Source organism: Triticum dicoccoides, chromosome 4B (assembly GCF_002162155.2).
Source record: "Triticum dicoccoides isolate Atlit2015 ecotype Zavitan chromosome 4B, WEW_v2.0, whole genome shotgun sequence".
NCBI lineage: Eukaryota > Viridiplantae > Streptophyta > Magnoliopsida > Poales > Poaceae > Triticum > Triticum dicoccoides.
Genome location: NC_041387.1, coordinates 449652926 through 449664396, shown reverse-complemented (window position 1 = coordinate 449664396; position 11471 = coordinate 449652926). Strand labels below are relative to the sequence as shown.

The following is an 11471-nucleotide window of genomic DNA, read 5'->3' as shown; positions in this document are numbered from 1 at the left end:
ACACTAGCCTCGGTCGTCGCTATAAAAGGCCACGCCCGCCTCTCCTATCGACTACGCCCCACTCCTCCTCACCAAATCAGGCAGCAAGGCCAGGCAGGCCTCCTGCTGCGTTGCCTCCCGCCGTGCCTAGGCCACCCCAAGCCACGCCTTCACCACTGCTAGCCTCCCCACTCCTCACTGACCCCGACTCGTAGCTTAGGCACTCGAATCCTCGACATATCGCGGGAGTTCACCGACGCCCGAAGACCACTGCCGCCGGAGAAGAAGGGGGCGACGCCATACGAGAACCCAAGAAGAAGCTACGAGTATGGGCGTGACCGCCTTCGTCGCGCCGATGCAACGCACCTGCGCACGCCGCCGAGGCCTCCACGCCGGGAACCACCGCCGATGAGCCACCGTCCCCACTGCCCGCGTTTTAGAAATAAAAACCTGACGGGTGGGCCCCGCCCGTCAATGACCCAATGCGCGCCCGAAGCGGTACGCAAGTGGAGGCGTATTCTCAAAATACGCCTTCGACGTGTCCGCTTCTGGGTTTTTTTCCAGTTAAACCGTTTTAAATCATTTTTATTAAATCTGTTGACCAAACATAGACCCCCTGTAACTTTTTAAACCATAAGTCCAAATGAGTTGATTCTTTTTGCATTTTTTTTTGGAATTCTTTATCTGCTGAATAAATTTGAGATTTATTTGACTCGTCTAGAATTTCTGGACAGAAAGTTTGGGCTTATTTCTTTATTTAATTTTTGCTTTTAAAATTATTTTCAGAAGGAAATAATTCAGGAGGTGAAGACCAGGAGTTCACTGAGACTCCATTTGAGCAAGGCAATCCACCACCTCCATTTGTTCGATGGCATTGCAAGGCGTGGTTTCCAAATTGCTTTTTCTTTTATTATTTGAATTACTTTAATTGTTGTGTAAATGGTCACTGTGCTAGAATTGTGGTCACACTAGTGTTGCAAGTATTTGGAGTTAGTTGGTCGGTAGTTTTTCACTAAGGAGCAAGCTAAGAAGTGACAGTGGATGAACCGGTAACTCAACAAAGTGAACCGTAATAATAAAAATGGTAGAATTGGAGAAATGATTTTAGTATCAAAGTAATCACCTTGGGGAAAGACTTTAGCTTTGGTAGTGATCACCTTAAGGAATGACTTTGAATGGTAGAATGATCATATTTGTAGACTTAGAATGATCATAATCGGATAAGAATTTAGCGCTAAAATGAATATGAATTGTTGTAGCTCAACTAAAATTTTAAAGGGTTAATTGTGATAGAATCAAAGTGGTCGGACCCTTCCCCGGACCCTGCGCAAGCGGGAGCTGCGTGCACCGGGCTGCCCTTTTTTAATTGTAAATAATAGAATCAAGTTCATTAAATTAAACCTTCATGGCTCATAGTGCCACCGAACCAGGCCTTTTCCATACGACCACATTTGCCTTTGTGGGAAGGCCCTAATTCGTTTATAGTTAATGACTCTTATGCTTGTTGCCAAATAGGGATGGTTGGAAGAGCAGTATTCCCTTGGCCGCGGGATTGTCGTCCAGCGACGAGAGCCTGGGTTGGTAAGATGTGCACAGGAAAAGTTGATTGAATCTCGGATGGGATGAGTTGTGCCGCAGGGTGGCAGGGACCAGTTTCTCCCACCCGGCTATCCTGTGGTGGGTCGGTGGCACGGTAGGAGGGCCATGCTGTAAGCGGTATCTTGGACAGTTAGTCCATGGTGACCTCTGCAAAGTGTTCAAAATCTATTTGAATAGCCGAGTCCCCGGCAATGGGACACGGTTCGTATTAAGTCACACTATTTGATCAACCCCATGTACAAACTAAATCTAAGTTAAGGTATGAGAAAGGAAGATGGCGGAGAGTTGGATCGACCACGAGGTGGTCAGTTGAAGTAAACCGGATGATCGGGGATCATGCCAGGAGTTGGTCCAAGAGACGTTAAACAAGAAGGCCAAGTTCTCACACTAGTTAAACCTATTGTTTTATTGTTTAGGACTTGAATCTGTTTCTTGTTTAAATGCCATGTTCTTGCTTGCTTGCTTGCTTTTGGATTGTTTATGTGAACTTGCGAGTACATTCAATGTACTCACCTGACTTATCATGCCAGATGCAGGAGAAGCTAAGTCTAAAGATGCCAAGAGTGCGAACTAGGACGTGTCCCAGAAGTGTCCCTTTGGATTGGAGTCCCGCCATCGTCATGCTTTCCGCTGTGTTTTACCTCTTCCGCCACTAGTACTCCCAGGACGAGTCGTTCGAAGAATAACGTAAAGAGCGTAGTTGCTGAAGTAGTACCACCTTGCTTCGCAAGAGTATTGTACCCTAAGACTTTGTACTCGTAGTACTTCAATATATCGTGGTTTATTCTCTATCAAGCTATACCGTGTTCCAGAAGACATAGATCCCTGGCTGGAACACGAGGCCTCCGGTTTGCTGAATCAGGGTGCCATAACGTACGCCTAGGCCACTTCTCCTTCCTGGATTTGGCTTCAAGTTTGAGACTTAAACATTTTCTCCAAAAGCGCATCTACAGCCTAAAACCTTAAGCAAAACTGGCTTTTGCCAAAACACAGGATCCAAAGAATCCCTCAGTTAATGTTAAAAGCTCAAGCAAAACGTCCCATCTTTTCTTGTCAGCAGAAAATAGGCAAGCAATAAAATTCAAAATTGATCATGGTCAATAGCACAAAAACTCGTCAGTAACATGAGGTCATTGACAATGTTCCTAGTGTCAAACTATTAGAATCTGATGAATTAGCACTATAGTATTTTTTGTGCTGCGCACTAGGAGTCTAGGACATCGGTACCTCAATTGATCAATCTGATCATGTTGCCACAATACTTCATCAGTAAGTTATATTGTCCTAACCCCAGACAAAGGTATATTTAAGAGCCCCCAGATGGATGGATGCCACATGGCCACAGAAGGCTCAATGTGAAAATTCTCGAACTAAATATAGACCACAACATATCTGTTTATCTACTAAAATATTTGCTTTTGAGAGACAATTTGGTTTATCAGCCAGGTAAAGGGCTCCTGTCCAGCTACTCTCACACTCATGGTGCCCTTGAAGTGAATGAGCTATCCAGAAGGCTAAGTCAAAAGAAGCATAAAAAAGAGGCTCCAATTTAGGATGGGACTATTCAATTTTGGAATAGCGACCATCCCTCTAGCTCTTTAAGGAAGCTAAGGGCATATCATGCATATCAATGAAGTTGATGGAACTGATTCACGATCTCCTTTAGACCCGGTAGCAACAGCCGTAAGCAAAACAAGATTTGCTCTCGTACGCCTGCTAAGCAAGTTCCCTCCCTTTTCATTCTCAACAGATAGCCCTCTCATTACTTGGTAATGGAATGCTTCCGGTGCCTAAACTTGAGTGAGCACATTGGAACTGTGTCAATTTATTTCTTACAAAAAGGAAAACAAAATAAATATGCAAATCCTCTGCATATATCCACCCCGAAGTGGTCTAGCCCATGCATTTTGATCATGCGACACCGTGAGGCCTGACATACTGTAACACTTTGGTACCCATCTCACTAAAAAAAGAAAAAAGAAAGCTTAATAGGGTTATAGTTATACAGATTAGAATAAACCACGGTCTCTACATAGGGTCATCATAAGTTGACATGTAGTTAATAGGAAATGTAATGGCTTTATTGGTCATTTGCACTGTTACACCCGATGGGTCCGTTACATATTTTTTAAGAGGCCAAGTATCCAGCATCAGAATCTTACTTTGATACCTTCCAAGGAACATAGTACAATCATATAGTGTTTTAACAAGCATTACTGGGTATGGAAGACTTGTAGTTGCATAGATGCATGTCTTGATGAGTGTTATTGGGTATGAGGAACATGCATATATGTGTCTTGATGAACATCATTGGGTAGGAGAGACCGATAGGTGTATGTATTGACAAATTTGCACTAGGCTGCTGAGATGATAGAAATTGTTGAGATGAGAGGGGGAGTACCTACAGAGAGGAGGGCAGGTGGTGTCTGGTGACTCACGAGTAGTTCCTCTCGTGTCTGGCGGCTCACACCGGGGCAGGGGGAAGAGGGGCTCCTCTTCTAGGTCAGCACCTCTCATGGGCTTGGGCCCAAGAGACAGATCTTGATGGGCTAGGGCCCATACCGGTTCAACACTCCCCCTCAAGATGGGTGGTAGATATCTATCATCCCCATCTTGTCACACGCCAAGTTACAGTCCTTTGTTCCCAGTCCCTTTGTCAAGCAATCTGCAAACTGCTGCCCAGAGCTGACATGAGTAAGGCTGATGATCCCAGCATCAAGTTTCTCTTTAATGAAGAAGCGATCAATTTCCACATGCTTCGTCCTATCATGTTGAACTGGGTTATTAGCAATGGCTATAGCTGACTGATTGTCACACCACACCCTTAAGGGTCCCTTCCTCAAGAGTTTCAACTCGCATAGTAGGTGCTTCACCCAGAGCATATCACACAACCCTTGAGATAATGCTCTATATTCAGCTTCTGCTGTTGATCTAGACACAACATTCTGTTTCTTGCTTCTCCATGACACCAAATTTCCTCCCACAAACACACAGTAACCTGAAGTTGATCGTCTATCATCTTGACAGCTAGCCCAATCAGAGTCACTATAGCCATCCACCTCAAGATGTCCACTCTTCGCAAACCACAACCCTTTACCCGGAGTCCCCTTCAAGTATCTCAGGATTCTGTGAACAATATCAAGATGCCCTCTCCTTGGTTCATGCATGTATCTGCTCACCACCCCCACGGCATACGTAATGTCAGGCCTGGTATGACACAAGTACAATAACCTCCCAACCAGCTTCTGATAATCTTCCTTATTCACTAGCTCACCTGATTGTGCTGTTACTTGATGATTTTATTCAATTGGAGTAGGGGCTGCACGACATCCCATCATGCCCATGTCACTCAAAAGATTCAAGGTGTATTTTCGTTGGCACAAAGATATTCCCTTCTCTGTCCGGGCCACTTCTATGCCAAGGAAGTACTTTAGATTTCCTAAGTCTTTTACCTCAAACTCCTTGCTCAGACACCCCTTCACTCTCTTTATTTCCTCCTCATCATCTCCAGTGATGATGATATCATCAACATACACTGCAACAATGGTGATCTTCTTATTAGTGTGTCTATAAAACACCGTGTGGTCACCATTACATTGGCCATACCCCATATTCCAAACAGCTCGTCTGAACCTATCAAACCATGCCCTCGGCGATTGCTTCAGACCATACAAGGATTTCTTCAGCTTGCATACCTTCCCCGTAGTCTGTTCTGTGCCAAAACCTGGCGGTATCTCCATGTATACCTCTTCTTTCAAGTCACCATGTAAGAAGGCATTCTTGACATCTAACTGGTGCAATTTCCACCCAAAGTTTGCAGCACACGAGACCAATACCCGTACCGTGTTCATCTTTGCAACTGGAGCAAATGTCTCATCATAGTCAATTCCATAAGTTTGACTATATCCTCTGGCAACCAATCTAGCCTTATACCGTTCCACCTTGCCCTCAGGATTCTGCTTCACAGTAAAAATCCACTTGCAACTCACTGCTTTCTTTCCTGCCGGCAATGTGGTTAGCACCCATGTCTTGTTTTTTTTCAATGCTTCTAACTCCTCTATCATCGATTCACGCCACTTCGGATCTTGCTTTGCAGCCTTCCAATCCCTAGGGATAGACACAGTTTGCAGAGAGGCAACAAACGCCTTATATGAAGGTGACAAAGCCTTGTAAGACACAAAATTGCCAATATCAAGGTCATCACAAGCATCATCCTTTGGCAGAGCCTTCCTTGCTACCTCACCCTTCCTTGCCGCTTCACGTGTAGGTTTTCGCAACGCAATGGGCAGCTCCACTGTGTCAGATGAGCTTGCCTCACTGCCTTGCTGCTCCCCCTGCACTCTTGCCTCACTACCTTGCTGCTCCCCCTGCACTCTTGCCTCCCTGCCTTGCTGCTCCCCCTGCACTTGTGGTTGCCGCCGAGAGTACACCAGGGTATTCGTCTGCCATCGATCCCGAACAGGAACCTGGAGAGCACCAATCTTAAGTGTATCGACAGTTGGCTCGACATGAGCCCGCACATCATCATCAGTGATGGTACTAACCGGAATTGTACCCACTATTGGTTGAACCTGAGCCTGCACATCATTATCAGTGTTAATGTCCACAGGATCACCGTGAGTATGAGACACATCCTTCTCCCCCTCTTGACCATCATGCACAGGGTGTAGGTGGTCAAGCTCTGCAAACAACAGACTGAGATCAGTCGGCTCACCATAGAATGGCTCAGACTCCCTGAATGTAACGTCCATACTTACAAACCTGCGTTTTTCAGAGGGACACCAACATTTATACCCCTGCTGACTAGACGAGTATCCCAGAAAGACACACTTCACTGCCCGAGGATCAAGCTTGCCAACAGATGGTCGGTGATCACGAACAAAGCAGGTACTGCCAAACAACTTTGGGGGAACAACAAACTTATTATCTCCAATGATCAACTCAGACGGAGATTTCATGCCAAGTATCCTGGAAGGTGTTCGGTTGATCAAGTATGTGGCTGTCATAACTGCATCATCCCACAAGAACTTAGGCACATTCATGGTAAACATCAACGACCGAGCGACCTCAAGAACATGACGATTCTTCCGTTCGGCCACTCCATTCTGAGGGGGGGTGTCCGGACATGAAGTTTGATGAAGAATCCCATGGTCAGCCATGAAAGCCCCAAAAACGTTGTTCACATACTCCGTTCCATTGTCCGTCCTGAGCACCTTGACCTGTACCTGAAACTGGTTCTTTACAAGAGCATGGAAGTTCTGAAAACAGCTAAACACCTCATCCTTGTGACGCATCAAGTAAATCCAAGTCATGCGAGAATAGCAGTCAATAAAGGTAGCAAAATACTTCTTCCCATTCATTGACACCACTGGGCTAGTCCATACATCCGAATGAATAAGCATAAAAGGAGATATGCTCCTGAGCCCCTTACTCACATATGAGGCCCGTGTGTGTTTTGCATATTCACAAGCATCACATGTCAGCTTGCCTTTGCCTATTCCACACATAACATCCGGAAATATTCTACTCATCTTATCAAAAGATACATGCCCCATCCTACAATGATGGATCATCGCCTGCTTCTCCTTATCCTCCATGGTCGCAGCACACACCAAGTCCGGCTGCACCTCCTGGTCCATGTACCAGAGCCCCCTACGCCTGGTGCCAGTCCCAACCGTCTGGCTCGTCTGTCGCACCTGAATCAAGCAACCGAACTTGTCAAGGATCACACGACAGTCCATTTGATCAATGAGTGCACTGAAAGAGACCAAATTGACAGGAAAGGCTGGCACATGTAAAACTGACGATAGGGAAATGGTCGGAGTACACTTTACTGTACCAACCCCTATGACTGGTTGTTTTGTGCCATCAGCCGTTTGTATAGTGCCCGTGTGAGAGGGAGGATGCTTAGTGTAAGATTCGAACACACATGAGTTACTAGCAACATGCTTAGATGCTCCAGAGTCAAGAACCCACTCTGGAGCACTCTCATTAGTAGCAAGAGATGCTCTTTCCGGATTACCTTCATCAGTGGAGGCCCAGTGAGCAAAGTCTCCATAGACAACATCATCTACATCTTTGCCTTTGGACGTCCCAGTGTCTCCTGCAACGGCCATGTGAGCCCTCTGACCCCCTGAGTGTCGAGTAGCCACCTCTACCTCTAGAAGCCTGGCTCCATGAGGTCTCTGAGTATCCACCTCTGCCTCTAGCACTTCTACCTCTGCCTGCTCCCCCTCTGTTATATCCCCTGCCTCTGCCACGAGTTGGACATTCTCTCTTCCAGTGACCTACCTCCCCACAGATATGACATTTGGTGGGATCTCCCCACTCCATGCGCTCAGTGACTGCAAATGTCGAAGCTGGCACAACCTTCATGTTTGCATGCTCAAGGGATAGGCGCACCTCCTCTTGAGTCATCGCTGCAATAGCCTCAGGAATGGTAGGCAGACTAGGTTGGTGCAACAGGGAAGCCTTCCTGCCATCAAAGCAACCTTTGAGGCCAGCCAAAAATTTCAGCACACGCCTGCGTGCCATCCACTTATGCCCTGACTCGATTGAAGCCGCATCATAGAGTTCCAAGGGATCACAGTTATCCTGGTCAGCCCACAGAGCCTGCAGTTCTGCCACGTATGTCATCACTGACATGCCATCATCTTGACGCAGCAACCTAATCTTGTCCTCAATCTGAGCAATGAGCATGACATTGCCCTTGCCAGAGTATTGAGTGGACAGAATCTTCCATATCTCAGCAGGTGAGGATAGCCCCTCCACAGAGCGTCCAATGGAGGGCACCACGGAGTTCAACAACCACACCATAAGTACAGAGTGGATGACCTTCCACCTCTTGCCCTCTGCACTACTCTTGTCCCTTGGTTCTACAACGGTGCCCAACAAATATCCATCAAGCTCCTTCTGCTCCACAGCCCACAAAGCCCTTCTGGACCAGCTCAAATAATTTGTTGCCCCCTCTAGCTTCATGTCCAGGGGCGACATTTCAAGCTTTTGAGCCACTCCCTGTCGAGGAACGATGGCCCCAGAGTTGGACTCCGCGAGGATCTTAGCGAGCTTCTCCAAAGCCTTGGCAAGACCAGTTGGTTCAGCCATTGTTTGGCGGGATAAGCAGCAACAGCAAAACTCAGCAACACCTCTTCTTCTCTTTCCAACCAGCAGCAGCTCAGCTTCAGCAACACCTCTTCTTCTCTTTCCAACCAGCAGCAGCTCCTCGCAGGAATAAGCTCCAGCACCTCCTCTTCCTTCTCCCCCTCAGCAGCACCAGCAGTAGCAGCAACAGAGTCAGCAGCAGCAAACACGCAGCCTCCAGGACCACAGCGCCCAGCAGCAGCTCCTCTCCTCTCGATCACTCCCCTTTCTACTCTCCGCTCAGCAGCACCACAGCGCACGCAGGACGCACGCACTCCTTTTCTCCACTAGTGCTCCTCCTCTGTTCCTCTGCCTGCTGCCGCTCAGCACACGCACGCCAGCAACCACCCCGAGCAGCTCCTCTTCCTCTGCAGCCGCCCGAGGACGAGGAAGAGCCCGAGCAGGGGCTCTGCCTCCGGTCCAAGAAGCAGCAGCAGCAACCGCCCGCACAGCTCTGCCGGGCCGCTCCCCGCGTCTCTCGTGCGTGCAGCTCTCCGCAGCCTCCCGCGCGCGCGCCAGATCCGCCGCCACCTCGCCGGACGTCGCCGCCGTCTCCTTAGGCCCCGCCGTCGCTGGCCTCTGATACCATGTTGAGATGAGAGGGGGAGTACCTACAGAGAGGAGGGCAGGTGGTGTCTGGTGACTCACGAGTAGTTCCTCTCGTGTCTGGCGGCTCACACCGGGGCAGGGGGAAGAGGGGCTCCTCTTCTAGGTCAGCACCTCTCATGGGCTTGGGCCCAAGAGACAGATCTTGATGGGCTAGGGCCCATACCGGTTCAACAGAAATTGGCAGGACAAAGGCATATCCTAGCTCCCGGAGGAAAAAGGCATATCCTGCCTCCGTCCCTAAATAGATGGCATATAAATTCAATTAAGAAGTCAACTATTTCTAAGTTTGACCAAATACATAGAAGAAACTATTAACAACTGAATAAACACATTCTGAAAAATATATCTAATGGTGTTGATGTTGATTTGGTATCTTTTATCTTCATATTTTTTTACATATGCTTGGCCAAACTTAGAAAGCAGTATTTTTTGACTCGGTTTATACGCCATCTATTTGGGGACAAGGGAGTAGTTCAGAAAAAAAAAAAGGAGGAAGATACAGCAACATAATTGGTGACAACTACTGCAAATTTCTCACACGACAAACAGAATTACGTAAATCTTACCTTTATAGATAAAAGATGGCGAAGTTTGTTCAGCACCTTGATGCGGTGAATCGCGTAGGAACTATTGGCTGGCAGGTTGTTAACCCTGGCCATCTCGGCTTGAATAGCAGCTTCCCTGTCCCCTTGTCCCGACTCACCTGCTTGCTAGTAAAAAAGAAAAAGGAAAATAGATTTTTAATCATTGCAATTATCTGGAAAATTAGAAGAAGAAAATATGTGGCTAGTTCTCATCTATACAAAAATTAACTAAGTCTCATCTAACTAACATCACTATTAAAAAATAATCAAACATAAAAATAAAAGAAAAAAAATGCTCGAATCTCCGCGTAAAATAAATACGGAAATCTAGATGAGACTGTTAATTCTCATCTAGATGAGAGAGCCTTAGCAAATCTGAAAAAATAAATACGGAAATTCAAGTTCGACAAGAACTTCTTCTTTGGGGATCTCTGTCGCCCCAAGAAACCAATTCAACAACGCAGGCAGCTGTTTGCAAAGAGATGGGTCAAGAGAATATAAAAAGCATACCAAGGTAGAAGAAGAAGTGGTGCTGAGGGTGGTGGTGGTGCGGGAGAAGGGCGTCGCGCTACCTCCTCCGTTCATGATTCGATGCTTCAGATCTCGTGCAGTTGGATACAGTAAGAGGGAGAAGACCGGAAGAAGAAAGAGGATGCTTCAGAGTCCAGACCGCTGCCTAGCAACCGGCGCCTGCAGCCTCGTTAACTGGGCCTGGCCCATCTTTTCCTTTTCCTTTCCTTCCTGTCGTGAGGACAAAAAAAAGGCGCGCCTTGGATGGAATCGATCCCGCGACCTCATGGTCTTTCGCCTGTTGCACTAACCACGACACTAACTCGTATTAGATGACTAAGCTACTGCTTCTTCACCCTTTTTTCTTACAACGATTCCTTTTTCATATTTCTTTTTCCTTTTTATTCGAAACGGTTTTGTTATGTTTTTTGTTCTTTTTCTTTTTTCTTCTTTTCGGAACGGTTTTATATTTCTTTTGCTAATTTGAAAGAACTATTTTTCAAAATCGGTGAACTTTCTTTCATAATCGATGAACTCTTTTTCAAGATCGATGAACTTTTTTCTAAATCGATGAACTTTTTTCTAAATTGATGAACTCTTTTTCAAAATCAATGAACTCTTTTCACAATCCATGAACTTTTTTTCAAAATGGATGAACTCTTTTTCAAAATCGATAAACTGTTTTTCAAAATTGATGAACTTTTTTTCAAAATTGATGAACTCCTTTTCAAAATCGATGAACTGTTTTTCAAAATTGATGATCTTTTTTAAATTCGGTGAACTTATTTAAAAATTGATGAACTCTTTCCCAGTTTGATGAACTTTTTTCAATTTTTGTGAACTTTTTCACAAATTTGATGATTTAAAAAATGGATGTAGGTTTCCAAATCTGTGAACTTTTTTGAAATCTCATTTTTTTTTTCTTTTTTTTGTGATTTTTTTGTTTTACGTTTTCATCTTTTTTCTGAAGTCAACGGTTGACCAGTCAGTCAACTGGTCAACCGCGACCGTACGAACAGCCCTCGAGGCTCTCGATCGAGCAAGGGACCA

At 46.0% G+C, this 11471-nt stretch overlaps 2 protein-coding genes across 3 annotated transcripts in view; both read right to left on the bottom strand.

Moving 5' to 3' along the window:
* Positions 1–10630, bottom strand: part of LOC119290819 — a 12940-nt gene extending 2310 nt beyond the window's left edge. The window contains exons 1-2 of the mRNA XM_037569468.1: positions 10422–10630; positions 9894–10037 (exon numbers count right to left, since the gene is read on the bottom strand). Of these exons, the coding sequence (XP_037425365.1) occupies positions 9894–10037; positions 10422–10496 (219 nt within the window). The 5' untranslated portion in view covers positions 10497–10630. The remainder of the gene's footprint in view (positions 1–9893; positions 10038–10421) is intronic.
* Positions 7140–9168, bottom strand: LOC119290817. Of its 2 annotated transcripts, none has more exons than XM_037569465.1 (3): positions 8769–9168; positions 7601–8723; positions 7140–7274 (listed from the first exon to the last, which is right to left on the bottom strand). In XM_037569465.1, exon 2 carries the CDS (start codon positions 8680–8682, stop codon positions 7645–7647), a length of 1038 nt encoding a protein of 345 aa, XP_037425362.1. In that variant the 5' UTR covers positions 8683–8723; positions 8769–9168; the 3' UTR covers positions 7140–7274; positions 7601–7644. The 2 variants fall into 2 exon arrangements, with proteins under 2 accessions (XP_037425362.1, XP_037425364.1); XM_037569467.1 differs by having other exon boundaries at positions 7601–8742; positions 8788–9168.
* Positions 10631–11471: the final 841 nt, after the last annotated feature.